The sequence below is a fragment of the Aquarana catesbeiana genome, linkage group LG09, assembly GCF_042186555.1.
Source record: "Aquarana catesbeiana isolate 2022-GZ linkage group LG09, ASM4218655v1, whole genome shotgun sequence".
NCBI lineage: Eukaryota > Metazoa > Chordata > Amphibia > Anura > Ranidae > Aquarana > Aquarana catesbeiana.
The window spans coordinates 158351263-158374674 of NC_133332.1; the positions used below are offsets into that span (position 1 = coordinate 158351263).

Sequence of the window (23412 nt, forward strand, 5' to 3'; positions counted from 1 at the left end):
CCTGTGCCAAAATGTTTAAAAAAATGGCGTGGGGGTCCCCCCAAAAATCCATACCAGACCCTTATCCAAGCACGCAACCTGGCAGGCCGCAGGAAAAGAGGGGGGATGAAAGAGCGCCTCCCCCTCCTGAACTGTACCAGGCCACATGCCCTCAACATGGGGAGGGTGCTTTGGAGTAGCCCAAATATATCCCAAGCCGTGTCTTGTCATTTTTACCATTTGACACCTATTTTGTGAAATGGTAGGGGTACATTTGTACCCCATTTCCATTTCACACAGGGGGGAGGCCAGGATCTGGGGGTCCCCTTGTTAAAGGGGCTTCCAGATTCTGATAAGCCCCCGCCCGCAGACCCTCACAACCACCGGGCAAGGGTTGTGGGGATGAGGCCCTTGTCTCCATCAACATGGGGACAAGGTGCTTTGGGGGGCTACCCCAAAGTACCCTCCCCATGTTGAGGGCATGTGGTTGAAGGGCCTGTTATGGAATTTGGGGGGACCCCCCACGCAATTTTTTTTTTAAATTTTGGTTCGGGGTTCTCCTTAACCACTTGCCGACCGCCTAACGTAGATATACGTCGGCAGAATGGCACGGGCAGGCAGAATCACGTACCTGTACGTGATCTGCCTCCCGCGGGCGGGGGGTCCGATCAGGCCCCCCCCCGGTGCCAGCGGCGGTCGGCATTTGACTGGGAGCGTTGGGAGGCGAGGGGGAGACCATCCGATCGTGGCCCCCCCCTCGCGATCGCTCCCAGCCAATCGGAATCCTCCCCTGCCCGTGTGTAGTTTCACACAGGCAGAGGATGTGATGTCATCTCTCCTCGGCTCGGCAGTTTCCGTTCCAGCGCCGAGGAGAGAAGACATGTAAGTGCACAACACTACACACAACACAGTAGAACATGCCAGGCATACTTTACACCCCCGATCCCCCCCCGATCGCCCCCCGATCACCCCCCAATCACCCCCTCCTGTCACAAACTGACACCAAGCGGTATTTTTTTTTTTTTTCTGATTACTGCATGGTGTCAGTTTGTGACAGTTACAGTGTTAGGGCAGTGAGTGGTAGCCCCCTTTAGGTCTAGGGTACCCCCCTAACCCCAACTAATAAAGTTTTAACCCCTTGATCACCCCCTGTCACCAGTGTCACTAAGCGATCATTTTTCTGATCGCTGTATTAGTGTCGCTGGTGACGCTAGTTAGGGAGGTAAATATTTAGGTTCACGGTCAGCGTTTTATAGCGTCAGGGACCCCCATATACTACCTAATAAAGGTTTTAACCCCTTGATTGCCCCCTAGTTAACCCTTTCACCACTGATCACCGTATAAGTGTTACGGGTGACGCTGGTTAGTTCGTTTATTTTTTATAGTGTCAGGGCACCCGCCGTTTATTACCGAATAAAGGTTTAGCCCCCTGATCGCCCGGCGGTGATATGCGTCGCCCCAGGCAGCGTCAGATTAGCGCCAGTACCGCTAATACCCACGCACGCAGCATACGCCTCCCTTAGTGGTATAGTATCTGTACGGATCAATATCTGATCCGATCAGATCTATACTAGCGTCCCCAGCAGTTTAGGGTTCCCAAAAAGGCAGTGTTAGTGGGATCAGCCCAGATACCCGCTAGCACCTGCGTTTTTCCCCTCCGCCCGGCCCAGCCCACCCAAGTGCAGTATCGATCGATCACTGTCACTTACAAAACACTAAACAAATAAGTGCAGCGTTCGCAGAGTCAGGCCTGATCCCTGCGATCGCTAACAGTTTTCTTGGTAGCGTTTTGGTGAACTGGCAAGCACCAGCCCCAGGCAGCGTCAGGTTAGCGCCAGTACCGCTAACACCCAAGCACGCACCGTACAGCTCCCTTAGTGGTATAGTATCTGAACGGATCAATATCTGATCCGATCAGATCTATACTAGCGTCCCCAGCAGTTTAGGGTTCCCAAAAACGCAGTGTTAGCGGGATCAGCCCAGATACCTGCTAGCACCTGCGTTTTGCCCCTCCGCCCGGCCCAGCCCAGCCCACCCAAGTACAGTATCAATCAATCACTGTCACTTACAAAACACTAAACGCATAACTGCAGCGTTCGCAGAGTCAGGCCTGATCCCTGCGATCGCTAACAGTTTTTTTGGCAGCGTTTTGGTGAACTGACAAGCACCAGCCCCAGGCAGCGTCAGGTTAGCGCCAGTACCGCTAACACCCACGCACGCACCGTACACCTCCCTTGGTGGTATAGTATCTGATCGGGTCAATATCAGATCTGATCAGATCTATACTAGCGTCCCCAGCAGTTTAGGGTTCCCACAAACGCAGTGTTAGCGGGATCAGCCCAGATACCTGCTAGCACCTGCGTTTTTCCCCTCCGCCCGGCCCAACCCAGCCCACCCAATTGCAGTATCAATCAATCACTGTCACTTACAAAACACTAAACAAATAACTGCAGCGTTCGCAGAGTCAGGCCTGATCCCTGCGATCGCTAACAGTTTTTTTTGTAGCGTTTTGGTGAACTGGCAAGCACCAGCGGTCGTAGTCAAACCCGCACTGCAGTAACACTTGGTGACGTGGCGAGTCCCATAAGTGCAGTTCAAGCTGGTGAGGTGGCAAGCACAAGTAGTGTCCTGCTGCCACCAAAAAGACAAACACAGGCCCGTCATGCCCATAATGCCCTTCCTGCTGCATTCGCCAATCCTAATTGGGAACCCACCACTTCTGCAGCGCCCGTACTTCCCCCATTCACATCCTCAACCAAATGCAGTCGGCTGCATGAGAGGCATTTTTATGTCCTCCCGAGTACCCCTACCCAACGAACCCCCCCAAAAAAGATGTCGTGTCTGCAGCAAGCGCGGATATAGGCGTGACACCCGCTATTATTGTCTCTCCTGTCCTGACAATCCTGGTCTTTGCATTGGTGAATGTTTTGAACGCTACCATTCACTAGTTGAGTATTAGCGTAGGGTACAGCATTGCACAGACTAGGCACACTTTCACAGGGTCTCCCAAGATGCCATCGCATTTTGAGAGACCCGAACCTGGAACCGGTTACAGTTATAAAAGTTAGTTACAAAAAAAAAGTGTAAAAAAAAAAAAAAAACACAAACAAAAATATAAAATAAAAAATAATAGTTGTCGTTTTATTGTTCTTTCTCTCTCTATTCTCTCTCTATTGTTCTGCTCTTTTTTACTGTATTCTATTCTGCAATGTTTTGTTGTTATTATGTTTTATCATGTTTTCTTTTCAGGTATGCAATTTTTTATACTTTACCGTTTACTGTGCTTTATTGTTAACCATTTTTTTGTCTTCAGGTACGCCATTCACGACTTTGAGTGGTTATACCAGAATGATGCCTGCAGGTTTAGGTATCATCTTGGTATCATTATTTTCAGCCAGCGGTCGGCTTTCATGTAAAAGCAATCCTAGCGGCTAATTAGCCTCTAGACTGCTTTTACAAGCAGTGGGAGGGAATGCCCCCCCCCCCAACGTCTTCCGTGTTTTTCTCTGGCTCTCCTGTCTCAACAGGGAACCTGAGAATGCAGCCGGTGATTCAGCCAGCTGACCATAGAGCTGATCAGAGACCAGAGTGGCTCCAATCATCTCTATGGCCTAAGAAACCGGAAGCTACGAGCATTTTATGACTTAGATTTCGCCGGATGTAAACAGCGCCATTGGGAAATTGGGAAAGCATTTTATCACACCGATCTTGGTGTGGTCAGATGCTTTGAGGGCAGAGGAGAAATTTAGGGTCTAATAGACCCCAATTTTTTCAAAAAAGAGTACCTGTCACTACCTATTGCTATGATAGGGGATATTTACATTCCCTGAGATAACAATAAAAATGATTTAAAAAAAAAAAAAATGAAAGGAACAGTTTTAAAATAAGATAAAAAAAAAATAATAATAAAGAAAAAAAAAAAGCACCCCTGTCCCCCCTGCTCTCGCGCTAAGGCGAACGCAAGCGTCGGTCTGGCGTCAAATGTAAACAGCAATTGCACCATGCATGTGAGGTATCACCGTGAACGTCAGATCGAGGGCAGTAATTTTAGCAGTAGACCTCCTCTGTAAATCTAAAGTGGTAACCTGTAAAGGCTTTTAAATGCTTTTAAAAATGTATTTAGTTTGTCGCCACTGCACGTTTGTGCGCAATTTTAAAGCATGTCATGTTTGGTATCCATGTACTCGGCCTAAGATCATCTTTTTTATTTCATCAAACATTTGGGCAATATAGTGTGTTTTAGTGCATTAAAATTTACAAAAGTGTGTTTTTTCCCCAAAAAATGCGTTTGAAAAATCGCTGCGCAAATACTGTGTGAAAAAAAAAAAATGAAACACCCACCATTTTAATCTGTAGGGCATTTGCTTTAAAAAAATATATAATGTTTGGGGGTTCAAAGTAATTTTCTTGCAAAAAAAAATTATTTTTTTATGTAATCAAAAAGTGTCAGAAAGGGCTTTGTCTTCAAGTGGTTAGAAGAGTGGGTGATGTGTGACATAAGCTTCTAAATGTTGTGCATAAAATGCCAGGACAGTTCAAAACCCCCCCAAATGACCCCATTTTGGAAAGTAGACACCCCAAGCTATTTGCTGAGAGGCATGTCGAGTCCATGGAATATTTTATATTGTGACACAAGTTGCGGGAAAGAGACAATTTTTTATTTTTTTTATTTTTTTTTGCGCAAAGTTGTCACTAAATGATATATTGCTCAAACATGCCATGGGAATATGTGAAATTACACCCCAAAATGCATTCTGTTGCTTCTCCTGAGTTCGGGGATACCACATGTGTGAGACTTTTTGGGAGCCTAGCCGCGTACGGGACCCCAAAAAACAAGCACCGCCATCAGGCTTTCTAAGGCCGTAAATTTTTGATTTCACTCTTCACTGCCTATCACAGTTTCGGAGGCCATGGAATGCCCAGGTGGCAAAAAACCCCCCCAAATGACCCCATTTTGGAAAGTAGACACCCCAAGCTATTTGATGAGAGGTATAGTGAGTATTTTGCAGACCTCACTTTTTGTCACAAAGTTTTGAAAATTGAAAAAAGAAAAAAAAAATGTTTTTTCTCGTCTTTCTTTATTTTCAAAAACAAATGAGAGCTTCAAAATACTCACCATGCCTCTCAGCAAATAGCTTGGGGTGTCTACTTTCCAAAATGGGGTCATTTGGGGGGGAGTTTGTGCCACCTGGGCATTCAATGGCCTCCGAAACTGTGATAGGCAGTGAAGAGTGAAATCAAAAATTTACACCCTTAGAAATCCTGAAGGCGGTGATTGGTTTTCGGGGCCCCGTACGCGGCTAGGCTAAATATATCATTTAGTGACAACTTTGTGCAAAAAAAAAAAAAAAATTGTCACTTTCCCGCAACTTGTGTCAAAATATAAAACATTCCATGGACTCAACATGCCTCAAAGCAAATAGCTTGGGGTGTCTACTTTCCAAAATGGGGCCATTTGGGGGGGTTTTATGCCATCTGGGCATTTTATGGCCTTCAAAACTGTGATAGGTAGTGAGGAGTACGCCCTTAGAAATCCTGAAGGCAGTGATTGGGCCCCGTACGCGGCTAGGCTCCCAAAAAGTCCCACACATGTGGTATCCCCATACTCAGGAGAAGCAGCTAAATGTATTTTGGGGTGCAATTCCACATATGCCCATGGCCTGTGTGAGCAATATATCATTTAGTGACAACTTTTTGTAATTTTTTTTTTTTTTGTCATTATTCAATCACTTGGGACAAAAAAAATGAATATTCAATGGGCTCAACATGCCTCTCAGCAATTTCCTTGGGGTGTCTACTTTCCAAAATGGGGTCATTTGTGGGGGTTTTGTACTGCCCTGCCATTTTAGCACCTCAAGAAACGACATAGGCAGTCATAAATTAAATGTATAAATTCCAGAAAATGTACCCTAGTTTGTAGGCGCTATAACTTTTGCGCAAACCAATATATATACACTTATTGACATTTTTTTTACCAAAGACATGTGGCCGAATACATTTTGGCCTAAATGTATGACTAAAATTGAGCTTATTGGATTTTTTTTAGAACAAAAAGTAGAAAATATCATTTTTTTCAAAATTTTCGGTCTTTTTCCGTGTATAGCGCAAAAAATAAAAACGGCAGAGGTGATCAAATACCATCAAAAGAAAGCTCTATTTGTGGGAAGAAAAGGACGCAAATTTCGTTTGGGTACAGCATTGCATGACCGCGCAATTAGCAGTTAAAGCGACGCAGTGCCGAATTGTAAAAAGTGCTCTGGTCAGGAAGGGGGTAAAACCTTCCGGGGCTGAAGTGGTTAATATTCACACCAAACCCAAAGGGCCTGGTAATGGACCTTGGGGGAATCCCATGCCGTTTTTTTCAATGACTTTTATGTGTATTGCCGGGACCGACAATTCATTATAGAGTACTTTTAAATGACTTTTTTTCCTTTAGAAATGTCATTTTGTGCAGGGACTGTTGTAAACACGGGAAACATGCGCCACTTTACAGGCATACTATAGACACCCCCCAGGTACGAAATTTAAAGGAATATTTCACTTTTATTGTTTCACTTTAAGCATTATTAAAATCACTGCTCCCGAAAAAACTGCCGTTTTTAAAACTTTTTTTGCATTGATACATGTTCCCTGGGGCAGGACCCAGGTCCCCAAACACTTTTTATGACAATAACTTGCATATAAGCCTTTAAAATCACTTTTTATTATTCATGTTCGTGTCCCACAGACTTTAACAGTGTTCGCGTGTTCGAACAAATTTTTTGCCTGTTCGCATGTTCTGCTGCAAACCGAACCGGGGGGGGTGTTCGACTCACCCTAGTGGTTACGTTCGTTCATCCCATTGTACGTTGGAACCTAGTCAATGTCTTTTGCTTGCTCCCAAGTTGGAATACGGACTATGCACATAGAGCATTGCACATGACTGCAACTCATGTGCACTGCTCATTCCAAACAAAAGGAACTGAGGGGGAAACAGGTTTGGGAGCTCACAGATGATGTTACAAGAAGGCAGAAAAACACAGTACAAAACAATTTACTGAAAAAGAGATTACAGGTCTAATAAGTAGTGGATGTGTATGAATTATTTTTTGAAGAATAAGGATGTTGATTAGGGTCAATGTAAGCATTAATGGGTATTGTTGCCCTTTACAGCAAATTATTGATATGTCTGTACTTACCTTATACCATGCAACATCTGTGCTTGCATTTGGTGTTTTGTAGTCATCAATATCGGGGCATGAGATCACTTTAGTTTTTGTGACTTCTGCCTTCTCCACATACCGTATTCTGCTGTTGTAACAAAGTCCCACCTCTTGTTCTGCCACAGTCAAAGACATAGACACCTTCATGCAGTATGTGGAATTTCTGCAAAAAAAAATAAAACATAGTAGAAATACCAGCTGTCTCCAACATCATGCTTTACCACTAAAACTGGTAATTTTAGTATACATTTCGATACACTCTGAACAGTTATCAATCACACATTCATAAAATGGATCAGACACTTCTAAAAACATACCATTTACTAGTCTGACACAATTTAATAAAAAATGATTTGCAAAAAAAAAGAAAAAAAACACATCTTTGAGAAACTTGTTTTAAAAATATATGTTGGCTATAACTGCTAACTTGATCTTCTGATATTATTGATTTGCCTGATTTCCTGGCTGCCATTCTAGCCCTGGCTTAAATACTTAAATCACTTACACAAAACAAATAGAGATAAAGAGTTCTAAATTTGATGGCTGAATTCTCTTTTTAAGGTTACGGACTAAGAAATTACAGAAGTCAAGGGTTAAGCATGATAACCAGTTCACTGGCATTTTCAGACAGAAGTTACTTTGATAGCAAGGAACAATTTTTTTTTCACCACAGGGTAATAAAAAGAGCGACCTGATACATGGGAGGGATATGGGAAAGTTAAGACTTCACTTTAAAGTGTACTTATAGAAAAAAAAAAATTATATATAGTTGTGGGGGGTTAAAACCCATCAGGCTTTTATTACTATCCAACAAAACTAGCTGTAGTCTCACACCATTGTCAGCGTTTGGTGATCCGTTTCCTAAACCAAAAAAAAACAAAAAAAACAGCACACTGCCACTTAGGTCCTCAAACTTAACTTTTTTGTTGTTTTTTTTTTTCACAGAAGCAAAAGAAGTAATTTGAGGCGGAGATAAAATACTAGTTCATGACCAAAATTACACATTCAAAAGCAATGGAGGCTCCTAAATATGCTTTTAATGCTATAAAATAAAATTTTCAAACCTATGCAATATGTACAGTATGTTTGTAAATGGAACCTTTTGATGGAAAAATTATCATTAAGTAAAAAAATGCAGATAAAATAAATTACTTAACGATAAGTAAATTGATCTTTTTAAAAGTACAGTTCTCCTTTCAACTCCTAGACAGTTAACACCGATGTCATAAAATGTTTCTTGCATTTAGCTGTTCTGGAAATATACTGTATGAAGAACAAACTGTCATACAGTACCTACAGCAAATTCCCATGGAAATAGTGAAAAACTAAAAGAGCATTATACAAAATAAACCTATTCACATAACAAATTAAAGTTAGGGATATCACATACTAAAGTCTAACTCCAGGGACTGTGGTGTGCGATCATGAGGTCAGAACATAAGCGAGTTACATTCTGCACAGAACAAGAGTATCCCCCTCCATACTTTACATTCTTCTTCTTCTAATTATTGCAGCTCTGTATTTGTTAATATATGCTTTAAAGTGGTTATAAAGGCTAATTTTAGAGGGTGTGTGGCCGGCTGTCGAAGGAGATGGCTGATTGTTAGGAGAGCTCCGTGACTGCCAGCCTAACAGCCTCTCTGCAACGATAAGGAACAGCATTCTGGACATTTTCTGGATCCCCAGACCTTCTGCTATCTGAAGGGACCATCAAAAAAATGCGGCAAAGGCCCCCGCAAGCTGACAGAGTTCTGTCAGTGAGCATGCCATGCTCTCAAGATGGTGCTGAAGCCTCTGCACACCACCGCAACTCCCCGAGCACCTCTCACGGCGAGACGAAGGGCAGGCACAGTCCCGGCTCCCTCTCTCCAGGCAGCAGATGCCACTCAGCTTAGGGCAATACCCCGCTCCAAAGCCCACAGAAAACTTCACAGAAAAGATTCCCTGCACATACCTATGCAGGTCAGAGAGGAGGGGGGAGACATATCATAGAACAGCACAGCTGAATTTATTGAAAAAATGCATGACTTCCCTACTACTGATCAACCTATAAGTGACACGACAATAAAGAAATGCTAGTGTCTCTGAGAGGCTCACTACATAGAAACCTTATGAATTGTGTCTCTCACATGAAGACTGACAATGCAAAAGTGGCAGAGCGGGTTAACCACATTGAACAGCCCACAACGAATTAGTGGATGTGCACAATGAAAAAGATGACGAAATAGAGTTTATGAAAAGCAAGGTGGCGGACCTCGAAGACAGGTCCCGTAGGAACAATGTCAAATTGCTCGGGGTGGCGGAATCTGTTTCCCCTTCCGCTTTTCGACAATATGTGCAGGAGTTTATTGCCACTCTGCTTCCAAACACGCCAGACAGAGAAGTTATAGTGGACCGTGCACATAGATTGGCAAAACCTTAGCATCTTCCTGACAAAGTTCCACGGGACATCATAGCCCGCATACACTTCTTCCATGTCAAGGATGAACTGATGAAATTCACAAGGCAATACTCGCCCTTGCCTGATCCATACACAGGGGTCTCAATATATCTCGACCTTTCTCAATATACCATGATGGCACAAAAGAAATTGGTATCTCTTACCAAAATACTTTGCAACAACCAACTCCCCTACTCATGTGGATTCCCAGCTAAACTACCCATCACAAAAGATGGCCAAACCTACCCAGTTTGATCAGTGGAAGAAGGTCTACAACTGGCTAAAAAATGGGGCTTGCTTTTTCAAGAAGCGGATACATCATCTAAGTCACCCCCAGGACGCATCTCCCCCAAGTGGCAACAAGTCGAGCTCACCTGAAATTACTAAGAAGCTAAACCGCTGATCCATTGAGCTCAGATCACTCTATATATGCGCTGGTTTGAACTGGCCGTTTATCTTGTGTGAAAATGTTCACATGTTGAGGTTTACCTCTTAATTAAGTGTTCTTGCATACAGTGGCTTGCGAAAGTATTCGGCCCCTTTGAACTTTTCAACCTTTTGCCACATTTCAGGCTTCAAACATAAAGATATAACATTTTAATTTTTTGTGAAGAATCACCAACAAGTGGGACACAATTGTGAAGTGGAACGAAATCTATTAGATATTTTAAACTTTTTTAGCAATTAAAAAACTGAAAAGTGGTGCGTGCAAAATTATTCGGCAAGACCACTTACTGTTATCTCACATATATATTATTATTCTTATTATAGCCAAATTTACCACCCTAACTCCTCCCACAGTTTTTACACTACATAGGCAAGTAATATACCGAAACGTGCGGATTGTTCCTGAATGGTGTGCTATTACTTTGTGGAACGTTTCGCCGAATGGTTCACGAAATATCGTTGTTTTTGCGGCAAAATTAGTCCCATAGGAATGAATGGCGAATTGTTCAAAACTAGAGTGGGAGATGACAAAAGCTGACAACCCCATGATCATACCACCCTAACTCCTCCCACAGCTTTTAAACTACATAGACAGTAATATACCAAAGGTGCGGATTGTTCCCGATTGGTGTGCTATAACTTTGTGGAACGTTTCGCCAAATTTTTCACGAAATATCGTAGTTTTTGCTGAAAATTGATCCCATAGGAATGAATGGCGAAATGTTCAATGTCATTTAATTGGTGTGCTATTACCTTGTGGAACTTTGTGAAAAGCTGAAAAATACCAGTGTGAATCCAGAATCAATGTCATTTAATTGGTGTGCTATTACTTTGTGGAACGTTTCACCGAATGGTTCATGAAATATCGTCGTTTTTGCGGCGAAATTGGTCCCATAGGAATGAATGGCGAAATGTTCGATGTCATTTAATTGGTGTGCTATTACCTTGTGGAACTTTGTGAAAAGCTGAAAAATACCAGTGTGAATCCGGCCTCAATGTCATTTAATTGGTGTGCTATTACTTTGTGGAACGTTTCGCCGAATGGTTCACAAAATATCGTTGTTTTTGCGGCGAAATTGGTCCCATAGGAATGAATGGCGAAATGTTCAAAACTAGAGTGGGAGGTGACAAAAGCTGACAACCCCATGATCAGCCAAAACATTATGACCACCCCATGATCAGCCAAAACATTATGACCGCCCCATGAAAAAAAAATTAATTTAAAAAAAAAAAAAAATCATTTTTGAAAAAAAAAAAAAATCATTTTGGAAAAAAAAAATCATTTTGGAAAAAAAAACAAATTCATTTTTGAAAAAAAAAAATCATTTTTGAAAAAAAAAAAATCATTTTTGAAAAAAAATCATTTTTGAAAAAAATGTTCAGCTCTTTCAGCTAATGATGGGACTTCAACTGTTTTACTACTATTTATACTTTTTAAAATACTAAGCTTTTTAACACTTTTCACAGTTACTCAAGCCACTCCACCCCACCCAGTTACCCGCCCACTCCAGTTGTAGAGGCAAGAACACTTTTCACAATTTCCCCAGATATTGTAGCTTTTCTAGTGTTTTTCTGTTATACATGTGGTTTTACTTTTGATGCCTTGGCTATTTTTTTCTTTTATTGTCTTTCCTACCACCTGCAACCTACGCTGGAACTCTTATGCCCCATACACACGGTCGGATTTTCCGACGGAAAATGTGCGATCGGAGCGTGTTGTCGGAAATTCCGACCGTGTGTGGGCTCCATTGGACATTTTCCATCGGATTTTCCGACACACAAAGTTTGAGAGCAGGCTATAAAATTTTCTGACAACAAAATCCGATCGCATCAATTTCGACCGTGTGTGGCCAGTTCCGACGCACAAAGTGCCACGCATGCTCAGAAGAAATTCTGAGACGGAACAGCTCGGTCTGGTAAAATTAGCGTTCGCAATGGATACAGCACTTTCTTCATGCTGCAATGTAAAAAATGGTTTAATACAGCGCACTCTCTTCTTCTTTATAATGTGAGAAGAATGAAGTAGTTTTGCTGCTCATATTCACACAGACTTCTCACAAATGTATTTCTTTATTATTTATCGGGATTCCCTCAATATATTTTGATTTGTCACAAATGACCAATTTGTTTTTTGGTTGTTTTTAATTGTTAAAATTTTTTTTTCAAGGCTGTTTATTTTGGGGGGCGTGGCCAGACGTGATACAGGGAGGACATGTGTATGCTGTGCTCCGTCCAGGCATATCCCATCCATTGCCATCCCTGCCTTATTTCCCTCGGGAAAAAGCCCACCCATTGCTGGGAACGACCCCAACCCTCTCCGCTGCAGATCCGGCTGGATCTTGCCTGAAATTCGGCACATCTGAGCCTCCTTAGGCCTCCGGCCTGCCCTGGACTTTTAGCTACCGCCGCCATATTGAGGCCTGCGGCCTGTCCGGAGCCTGACGCTCGCCTACAGTGCGGAACGGGAGGCGATCGGATCCTTCACCTGGGACTTCCCGACCGGGACATCCGAACCACCACCGAGAGGAGGCAGATACCGGCAGCGTGAAGGAGAGCCGAGCGGGACCCTCTCTCCCCGTCCCAGATCCCCCCGCAGTCTGCCGCCACTCCTGGGCTTATCCACCGGCCATCCTGGACTCTGTGAGTACATGGGCTGTTGCCCGAGCCCTCTCCCGCTGCTGTTCTACAGTGTCTGGCCCCAGAGTCCCCGTTTCTGAGGCCCTAGAGTCCCGGTCCGGGCCCGAGGGAGACCCCCCCCCCCGACCGGCCTCAGCCTCCAGGACAGACCGCGGCTTCGGCCTAGTCCTGGAAGTCGGCAGCCATCTTGATACTCCAAGTACCCCCACAACCTATTCCCTGCAGATTAATCATCTATTGACTGCTTGTAGACACCATATCCTGCCTTACATCTGCAAATCTTACAGCTGTAATCTCAACACCCCCTGATCCTTAATGTGACCACCTCCAGACAGGCGTGCAGGGAAGCAGACATGTAAGAGGAATCCTTTGATCCCCGTCTCTTTAAGAGATGCTCCTACAAAGCTAACAGTTCCCTATTAATCGCAGGAGCGATATCATAACAAGACATCAGACCCTTCCTAACACTGCATGGGGAAGATTGGTTTCCAGAAGGCAATATACAGAGGTTTTATCCCGCCGTCAACGTCGCAGACCCCTAATACCATGGAGCGCTTCTTATATAAACAGAGATCCCCGATCTCCAGTGAACAACCGAGATCCTCGGACACTGCTGACCCACATTCTCTGCCGGAAGGCATGACCCAAGATGATAACAGATCTCAATCCTCCCTACACTCTCTTCCACCCGATCACCCTGTGGATGTAGTGACAGTAGCTGTCCTAGACACAAAGTTGAACTCATTACTACACGAATTAACCCGCAGCATCGCTAAAGAAGTGAGCAAAATAGCACATGAGTTACGGGGTGAAATCGACCAACTAGGTGCACGCACCAACACATTGGAGAACAAATTTGATGAACTGACCCAATATGTACACGTTCTCGAAGAAGACAACTCCAACCTGAAACATACAGTCTCCCTACTTCAACTCCAACAGGAAGACCTGGAAAACCGTGAAAGATGCCAGAATCTGAGGATTAGGGGAATCCCTGAGACGGTGAACGACAAGGAAATACGTCCCTACCTTTTAAGCCTATTCGTCACTTTAGCCCCACATATTCCGGACATAGACTGGCGTATGGATAGGGCGCATAGATCTCTGGCCCCAAAACCTCCTCCTACTGCCAACCCCAGAGATATCATTGTCCGCTTCCACTTCTACGAGAGCAAAGAAGCCCTCACACTTGCAACGCGTAATAAGTCACGTATTGACTATAAACAACACAAAATCCAAATATTCAACGATCTGTCTCCAAGCACTTTGGCCAAAAGGCGCAGTTTCCGTCCTGTTACTACCCACCTACAAAACCATCAAGTTCCATACCGCTGGGGATTCCCCTTCCGTCTAACCGTTTCCAAAGATGGTGTTCAACATTCCCTGAGAGATCTCTACGAAAGTGAAGCCTTAATCCGCAACCTAGGTCTTCCCCCCCCACTGCCTGAGGAAGATTCTATACCCCAAGCTCCGAACCCCAAACCACTTACCACACCAGCCAAAATTTGGACCCCAGTTCAACGAAGATCCCAGAAGAACTTCTCTACCCCACAACGAGCCAATCATCATAGATATCCAACCTGATGTGACTTATTTTTTTTTATTTTCTTTTTTCTCAATATTTTTGCCCTTTTTTCCATGGCCAGAAAATATTTACCATGGATACCCTAGTGACCTCACAGTGATCGGGTCACTTTGTTGAGAGGTCACACCTCTTATTGATGTCTCTGTTAGATGCCTTCTTGGGGTTTTTTTTTTCTCCCCCCTTTAACTTTTTTTTTTTTCTTTTCTTTTCTTATATATACATCTCTGTCATATACCAGCTTGTCTTAAGATTTATCTGCATGTTCATAATAACATGCCAAACACCTTTGCTCCTCCTGTCTGTTTGTTCTTTTTTGGTTTTACAAAAAACAGAGACGAGGATCTACCCATCTCCCCCCTCCTCTATTAATCCCTGCAGGCTAACATGCCCCCCCCATGACCCAAGGCTTCTGCCTGGGCAGCCTGAAATTTTTTCTCAGGCTTTTCAAAAATTCTTTTTTCTTTTTTCTTTTTTTAACATTTTTCATCTTCCTATGCAATTTAGTGCCTATTTTTTTTACCTCCTTTGGAGTTTTCATATGCAGGTCTTTTTTCTTTTTTTCTCTTTTTGACCTATATATGTTTTTTCAATGTTGTACTTACATTATTATAACAATTGTAAGAAATGTTTGTTTTCAAATGTTCCTTTTTAAGGATGCTCAGTTACATGCTCTCAGTCTTTATACTGCATTAGCACTTTTTTGTTTAACCAAATATGGCCCTCAGAATCTATTCTTGTAATGTTAAGGGACTAAATTCCATAGGCAAAAGGTGGCAGGCTTTAAAAGAATTTAAATCATCCAAAGCAGAGGTGATTATGGTTCAGGAAACCCATTTTAAGCCCAGTGGCTCCTTTAAGTTTGCTTCTAGACACTTTCCCATAGCATATACTGCCTCTGACCCCTCTGGAAAAGCGGGAGTGGCAATTCTTATTAAACGCACAAGCCCAATAAAAATACTTTCCTCCTACCTAGACTCTCACGGTAGGTTCATATTTCTGAAGTGTAGTCACTTTTCTACCTCTTTTTCCTTAATTAACATTTATGCACCAAATGTAGGACAGATCGGTTTCCTTGAAAAAGTTTTTGAGAAACTACAACCCTTCTCCCAGCCTTTCATGATCATGGGAGGCGACTTCAATGTGTGCATGTCCCCGACCAGGGACAGGAAAACTCTATTCCAAACCACCTCACAATCTTCCTCTAAGAAATTATCAACATCCTTTCGCAAACTAGTTAGATCCCATAATCTATTTGATTCTTGGAGGATAAAACACCCGACCCAAAAACACTACACTTTTTATTCTCATCCCCACAAGTCTTATTCTAGACTAGATTACTTCCTTATTACCTGCCCTCTATTGCCCTATGTAGTATCTTCTGAAATAAATCCTATTACCTGGTCGGATCATGCACCTATTGAACTCGATGTATTATTGACGAAGTCTTTTACTAAAACCTGCCACTGGCGCCTCAACGAATCCCTGCTTAAAAACCCTTTATCTCAAACCCAACTACAGCAGAAACTAACTGAGTTTTTCCAGCTTAATGATGGCTCTGTCCCGGAGATTTCCACCCTGTGGGAGGCCCATAAAGCCTTTTTTAGAGGTGAATGCATAGCTATAGGCTCACGCCTAAAGAAAGATTCTGTACAACTTAAAAAGGATCTTATTACCCAACTACAAACAGCGGAAAGAATTCTGTTGGCCTCCCCCACGGTGGAAAAATTGAGAAATGTCATCTCAATCCGAGATCGGATTAAGTCTTTCTATATGAATCAAATTTCCAAATCCATGTTGTGAGCTAAGCAAAAATTTTACGACTATGCAAACAAACCACATAGGATGCTAGTGAACAAATTAAAACCTCGGTCCTTTCTATCTATACCCGATCACTTGATACAATCTGATGGCACCCCCACATACTGTCCGAAAACTGTCAAAGGTCTTTGGTGATTTTTACAAACGGCTTTATAACTGTTTAGGTCCTGATTCACACCCTCAATTCTCGCAATCAGAGTTTGATAAATTTATAAATTCCCTCCCACTACCAAAGATCTCTGCTGACCATCTATCCTCTCTTAACGCTCCGATTACTGGAGAGGAAATAGGAGAGGTGATTAAAAATCTTCCAACCCACAAATCTCCGGGCCCTGACGGTCTCCCTTACATCTATTATAAAACCTTTACACATATTTTAACCCCCTATCTACAATCCCTATTTTCCTCCTTTTTTAAGGGATCCATCCCGCATTCACAATTCTTACATGCCAATATAACGGTAATCCCTAAGCCAGGTAAGGACCCTGCACTACCCGACAACTACCGCCCAATTGCTTTATTAAACTCAGACTACAAAATTTTCACTAAGATATTAGCCAATAGATTATCCCCACTATTAACGTTCCTGATCCACAGAGACCAAGTGGGATTTGTGCCCTCGAGACATGCTGGAGATAATACAAGAAGAACCATAGATCTGATAGACCTAATAACTAGAACTAAACGCCCCACCATAGTCTTGAGCTTAGATGCTCAAAAAGCTTTCGATCGATTAAGTTGGCCCTTCATGTTCGCAGTCTTAACCCGATTTGGATTCTCAGGCCCCTTTATACGAGCCCTACATACCCTATACTCCCTCCCTACGTCTCAAGTCCAGCTGTCCTCCTATATCTCGCAACGATTTATTCTCAGTAATGGTACGAGACAAAGATGCCTTTTGTCGCCCCTATTATTTATATTAAGCCTAGAACCTTTAGCAGCAGCTATCAGATCCCATCCTAATATCAGAGGAATCCCACTACGACATCAGGACTACAAACTCTCTCTTTTCGCAGACGACATTCTGCTAACCATCACACACCCCGAGATTTCATTACCCTTCTTACACGAAACCCTCTCCACATTTGGGTCCTTATCAGGATTTTGTATTAATCAGACTAAAATAGAAGCTCTCCCCATCAATATACCCAGCTCCTTACAAAACAGGTTTAAATACAGATGGTGCCAGACTTCACTAAAATATTTAGGAATTCATCTTACTCCTTCATACCACTCTCTTTATCAAGCCAATTTCCCTCCTATGTTCGCAGAAATTGCTAAACTCCTACAACATTGGTCTTCCATCCCAATTTCCCTTCTTGGTAGGATTAACGTTCTCAAAATGTCGGTTTTGCCCAAATTACTGTACCTTTTTGAAACACTTCCGGTCCCGGTCCCTATGTCGCAGTTGAAAAATCTCCAGAGAAAGTGCCTTAACTTTGTTTGGAACAATGCATCCCATAGAATTGCTCAATCGGTAGTCCTTTCTCCTAGAGCTAGAGGTGGACTAGCTTCCCCCGACTTTATTAAATATTACTATGCCTCTCATCTTAGAGTATTGACAACATGGACCTCAAGGAAGGCTGCAAATAGATGGGCCGAAATTGAAATGGGGATTACTGCCCCTGTACATCCATGCTATCTATTATGGCCTTCCTCTCAGAAATTCATACCCCAACTACGGTCTCTGTGTCTCTCCCCGATGCTTTTTACGGTATCAATCTGGAAAAGGTGTAGAGACAAATTTCATCTCTCCTTACCTTGCTCCCCTCTCCAGAATTTCCTTTTTAACCCAGAAATTCCGGACGGATTATCGTACCTGCGAACAATTTTGTGGACACACGCGGGGATGTTTCAGCTGCGACATTTAGTTCACCCAGTAACACACAAACTTTTATCTTTCTCAGTCCTTAAAGAAAAACACGCCCTACCGAAATCTACAGAATACTTCTACCTACAAATTAAACATTTTTTCCAAACCTGCTTCCCCTCCTTATCCTTAGAAAATCCCACTGCTTTTGAATTATTATGTACAAATGGCCCTTATGAACCAAACCTAATCTCATCCATATATAAAATACTCCAGACAACACCCCCTTTAAATGACTCCATATATAGATACATGACAAAATGGTCCAAAATGCTAAACAGATCAATTTCATTAATAGATTGGGGTAAAATCTGGGAGTCGGCTTTTAAAGTTTCCAGATGCGTGACACAAAAGGAGACCGCCATTAAGATAATATTTCTATGGTACAAAACTCCTGAGTTGCTACATGCCCAAAATGCGTCTCTTTCTGATTTGTGCTGGAGATGTGGACGGTCCGTAGGTACACACCTTCACATTTTCTGGGATTGTCATGTCTTAAGTACATATTGGACTGAGATACAAAATCTATTGCAATCACTTTTCGCCACATCTATTTCATTAAAACCCATACATTTCCTGTTAGGTCTACCCTTCCCGGGTATCCCTAAACCACTACAGAGACTAGGGTCTTTTGTACTTTTGGCAGCAAAAAGAGCCATCCCTAGACTTTGGCTCTCTACCAACGCTCCCATTTTACACCACGTCCTTTCCATTGTTGCAGATATGCGTAAAATGGAACATTTAACAGCAAAAATTGAAGGTAAAATTCCCCAATTTGAAAAAATTTGGAAACCTTGGGATGATTCAAAATTTTGTTCTGTACCTTCCATTTCTGCTCCTTTTTGATTCCAACTTACATGTTCTCTTGAGCATCCTTGTGTTTTGAACATGTAATTGAGTTAGCAACATAGATACTGTATGGAATTATTTCTTTCTTAATATATGACCCAATTCGGGAAGAAGCTGACTTCTATCTATGCAGATATCCTCACCATGTCTCTTTACAATGTATACAATTGTTTGTACTACTTTTATTTTGATTGTTTCTGTGTAAACTGTCATGACTTTTCCTTATTCCTTTTGTTATGCTGATTTATATTTGTTGAAAAACTTATTGAAAATAAAAAATTTATAAAAAAAAAGGCTGTTTATTTTTTTGGGGGGATTTGTATTTTTTCAAGGCTGTTTTTTTTTTTTCTTTTTTTTGCTTTTTACTCCAGAATATTTTTGTGTGTGTTTTGTGTGTCAAGTTACCACAACATTATTATCTTGTATTATTTAATCTCAATGAGATTGTTTGGTGTTGGTGTCCCTTGTTAATTTCACATTGTATTTTGAAATGTACCTGCCTCCTCACCAACAAACTGTTTTTTTTTTTTTAAGGAAAACACACATAGGCCAGTATAATTGAACCAAAAATCCCTTTATTAAGGGCTCACAACCAAACAAAGAGGGAGGCAACACTGGAGAAACAGCAGAAATTGGTGAAGCCTTTGACCCCCAGGGCAGACATCAATTATTTTACTGCAAAATTGGTGGCCTGAGGAGTCCATATCTAAGGGAGTGCAGTCTGGTCCAGAAGTCCCAGAGATCCGGAAAGCAGCAGATGACATCTGTGTCCCCAGGCAGTGGTACTACAAGAGGCTGCATCTTTTGTCAGACCAGACTGAACCCAGGTCATCACTCTCTGGTCTTCCTTCCATGCTTCCTTCCATGCTGTGGCTCTGGTGGTGGAGTTGTGGCAGGAGGAGGAGGAGGATGGTCCAACTCAATCACGTCGGTCTTGGGTGTGATTGCGCCACTCACCCCCTTAGTTAGGACTTTATAAATAAGTTTCTCACACATGAGGCGTTGACCCTCCTGCATGCCCTTCAGTTTGGTGGCAGCCATGCAGGCAAAGGCCTCTTCAGGAGTGGGTAAGGCTCTGAGGGACGCAGAAGCCTCCTGAATGAGCCTGAGCGCTGAATCCTGAACGTGACTCCCCTTCCTGGGTCTTTTGTATTGAAGGCGGAGGGGAGGAACCTGCGATTCGGTCAGGCTCCTACTGGCCCCAGGCTTCTCCTGGCTGCCACTTAGCCCCGCCTCCTCCTGGCTGCCACTAATCCCCGCCTCCTCCTGGCTGCCACATTCCACAGCCTCCTCCTGTGTGGCACATTCCACAGCCTCGTCCTGTCTTCCTGTGTATAAAAAAGGACATAGTTTTAGTTTTTGATTCATCAATCACACACAATTTACAGCTCATGACTGTTGCAAATTGAATGTTAACAAATATAACAGACTATCATTCTGAGCCCAGCATTTTTCATTCTTGTCCCAACTATTTTTGGCCACTACTGTCTATGGATATGTAAAACACTTTCTTAAATCAGCAATTAGTGATCAATAATAACATCTAGTAAACATAATTTCTTTATTGACCAGAAATCTGTAGAACAATGCTATACCTGACTCAAGCTGGGCTCCTCCACTTCTTCCTGGCTGGAAGTCCCAGGTTGGAAACCGGAAGTCTCAGCTGGGGTGGAAGGAAGAGTGGAAGGAAGGGTTGAGAGGGATTCCCTGTATCCAGTCTGGTCTGACAGAAATCGCAGTCTCTCATAGTACCACAGTCTGGGGACATAAATGTCATCTGCTGCAGCTCCTGATCTCTGGGAATCCGTGACCTTCTTGTGCTCCCTAAGATAAGTGCTCCTCAGGCCACCAATTTTGGCTTTTAAATAGGGGATGGTTGCCGTGGGGACCACCGGCTTCACCAACTCCAGCAGTTTCTCCAGCGCTGCCTGCCTCTTTTGTTTATGATTGTAATGTGGATGTTTGACCTGCCAGAGACAGAGCAGCTCCCTGTACTTGTCTATGAACAGGGGGAGGAAGTTGTGGTCATTGAGACCATCCATTTTATCTACAAAACACAACACAAGACAAACCCTAATGTCAGGCAAAACTCTCCTAATCTTGTTACAATATAGGCCTCAATCTAGAAGCAGTATAGGCCCAAGTTTAGATCTTACCTTCGTTATCACGATCGGCGCCTCTGATACTCCTTCCTCCGCTCACAGATCGTACCTACTACGCACGCGTGTTATGCTTTATACACACTGCGCATGCGTGCAACTCCGCCCGCCCCTGACGTTCTTTCTAGTCTATTCCCCGCCCCTTTTCGTTCTGCGCAGTGGGGGAAGAGCACATGGTGAAGACACAGCAGGTGTGTGCTAATTATAGCAACGAGGAGGAGGGGGAGGAAAGCCCGGAGCCAGAAACGTCTGGATCCAGAAGGAGACGATTTAAGGCCTCAAATATGTCCTTTGGGGAGATGTTGGAGATGGTGGACATCCTGAAGAGGGCCGACTATGACGGGAAGTATGGACCTTACCCCAACCCCAATGTCAGAAAGGCCAAGATTATGGCGACAGTGGTCAAAAGTCTGCACCGGAATTTCAGGGTACGTCGATCGAAAGATCAGCTCAGGAAGCGGTGGTTGGACCTCAAATTAAGAGAGCACGAGCAGTACAGAAAGATCCGGAGAGTGCTGCAAAAAAGTAAGTAGTTTTGCTGTGTTCCTATTCTTTTTGTGTTTATTACGTTCATGCTGCTCCATGTGCTTTTCTTAACTGTTATCCAGTTTAAAATGTCAACTTTCGGGGGCGCATGCGCGGAATTGGAAGGTCGCTTCTGAGCAGAGCTCCATCACAGCGGGAACCTTATGGCCTTCCCCGGGGCCAACTACGCTTCTAATTGCACCCAAACTTACCTGCACCCCCGGGGGAACAAGCGGTGCATGCCGTCCTACAAGTCCCGTCACAGGAAACCGGCACAAAGGTCCCTAACTATCTCCTCAGAGCCCGGGAGATGGCCGAGAACTCCCAAGATGGCGCCGCCTCTCAGTGTGCTTCAGCTCCTGCACACAGCCTGCCGGCCTCTCCTGCACATTCGTTTGGAGACGGTGAGTACACTCTGCAACTCACAAAGGCAGACCTAGATGATAGCCTCACAGCCATGTATAACAAAATCGCTGAGAAATTCCAGACGGAGCTGCACAAATCTACTAGCACACTACAGAATGAGATAGCGGTTCTGGGTGGGAGAACGGATCTCTTACAGACTAAGCATGATGAGCTGCAGCTTGCATACACTGACCTTCGGAGAGATCATGAGGCCCTCACAGATTCTGTAACCCAACTCCAGGCCCATTTGGAGGATCTGGATAACAGAAATCGGAGAAATAATTTAAGAATCAGAGGGGTCCCTGAGGTGGTCACAGAGTTAACCCCTGCAGTTTACAAGCTTTTCCATTCCCTGCTCAAAGACTCACCCCTGACTGCCTTTGCCTGTATTAGGCTACACAGAGCTCTCCGGCCTAAACCTCCAGACGACAGGCCCCCAAGGGACATATTTTATGCCTCAAGGATTACCTGGTGAAAGAAGAGATTCTTAGGGCCTCACGTAACACCCCTAACATATTGCTGGATGGCGCTAAAATTCAAATATACCCAGACATATCTCCAGCCACCTTAGACAAATGCCGCAAGTTTAAGGAAATCACTACCCCTCTCCAAGAAGCAAGTATCCGATACAGATGGGGGTTTCCCTTCAAACTCCAGGTCTTACATAATGGTTCTACGTCCACTGTCTTCACCATCCAGGAAGGAAAGGAGCGAAAATAGGTCTCCTGGCCAAGGAAGACCTCCCTATTTCTTATATTGTTTCTCGCATAGATTACGGGACTTTTTTGGATCGGCCGAGGTGCAACCTGTTTTTCCTCTGGACGGGTGAGAGAGAACTGCCTACTTTATTAATACTTTGAATCCCTCACCCTCCCACCTTATGTATGCACCTCCATGCACATTTTTTTCTGCCAATGTGTTCCCTGCAATGTCGACATTCAGTGGTACCCGCTTGGATGTTCCCCCCCTCTTGCTGTTCTACACAGTCTGAAGGACCAGGATTGTTCCCTCATCCAGGCAATCAAGAGTGTTGGACATTAGTGTCCTACTGTTTAAAACGTTCTTACTTTTACAGTTAAGCATAGTATCCTCTTGTCAGGATGGGCTTTCCCCTCCTGACCCCAATGTCTTGCACTATTGTTTATTTGTTTTTTAGTTTAAGGTCTTTGGGTTGCGGGACCTTGTCTATGAACGCCACTAACCTAGTATTATTCCATAATGTAATTATAACTGTATGCTGGCCTGACATCCCCAGCCTTTCAAGGCGGAGGATGCTGGCTACCAACCCCTCGGGATCACCTCATATTGATCTGTGCCCTTGTACCCTTCTACACTTACAATGGGTCTTAAACTAATATCCCATAATGTCAGGGGTTTCAACTCCCCGCATAAACGGAAGAAGGCCTTTACTATGTATAAACACCTTCAGGCGGACATTGTTCTCCTACAGGAGACCCACTTCTCCGAAAACAATCACCCCACATATTTCGATAGAG

General features: G+C 43.5%; 1 protein-coding gene across 1 annotated transcript in view; it reads right to left on the reverse strand.

Annotated features, from left to right (window-relative positions):
* IL1RAPL2 (interleukin 1 receptor accessory protein like 2) overlaps positions 1-23412 on the reverse strand; it is a 1633909-nt gene that overhangs the window by 879962 nt on the left and 730535 nt on the right. The window contains exon 4 of the mRNA XM_073599302.1: positions 7158-7344. Within this exon, the coding sequence (XP_073455403.1) occupies positions 7158-7344 (187 nt within the window). The remainder of the gene's footprint in view (positions 1-7157; positions 7345-23412) is intronic.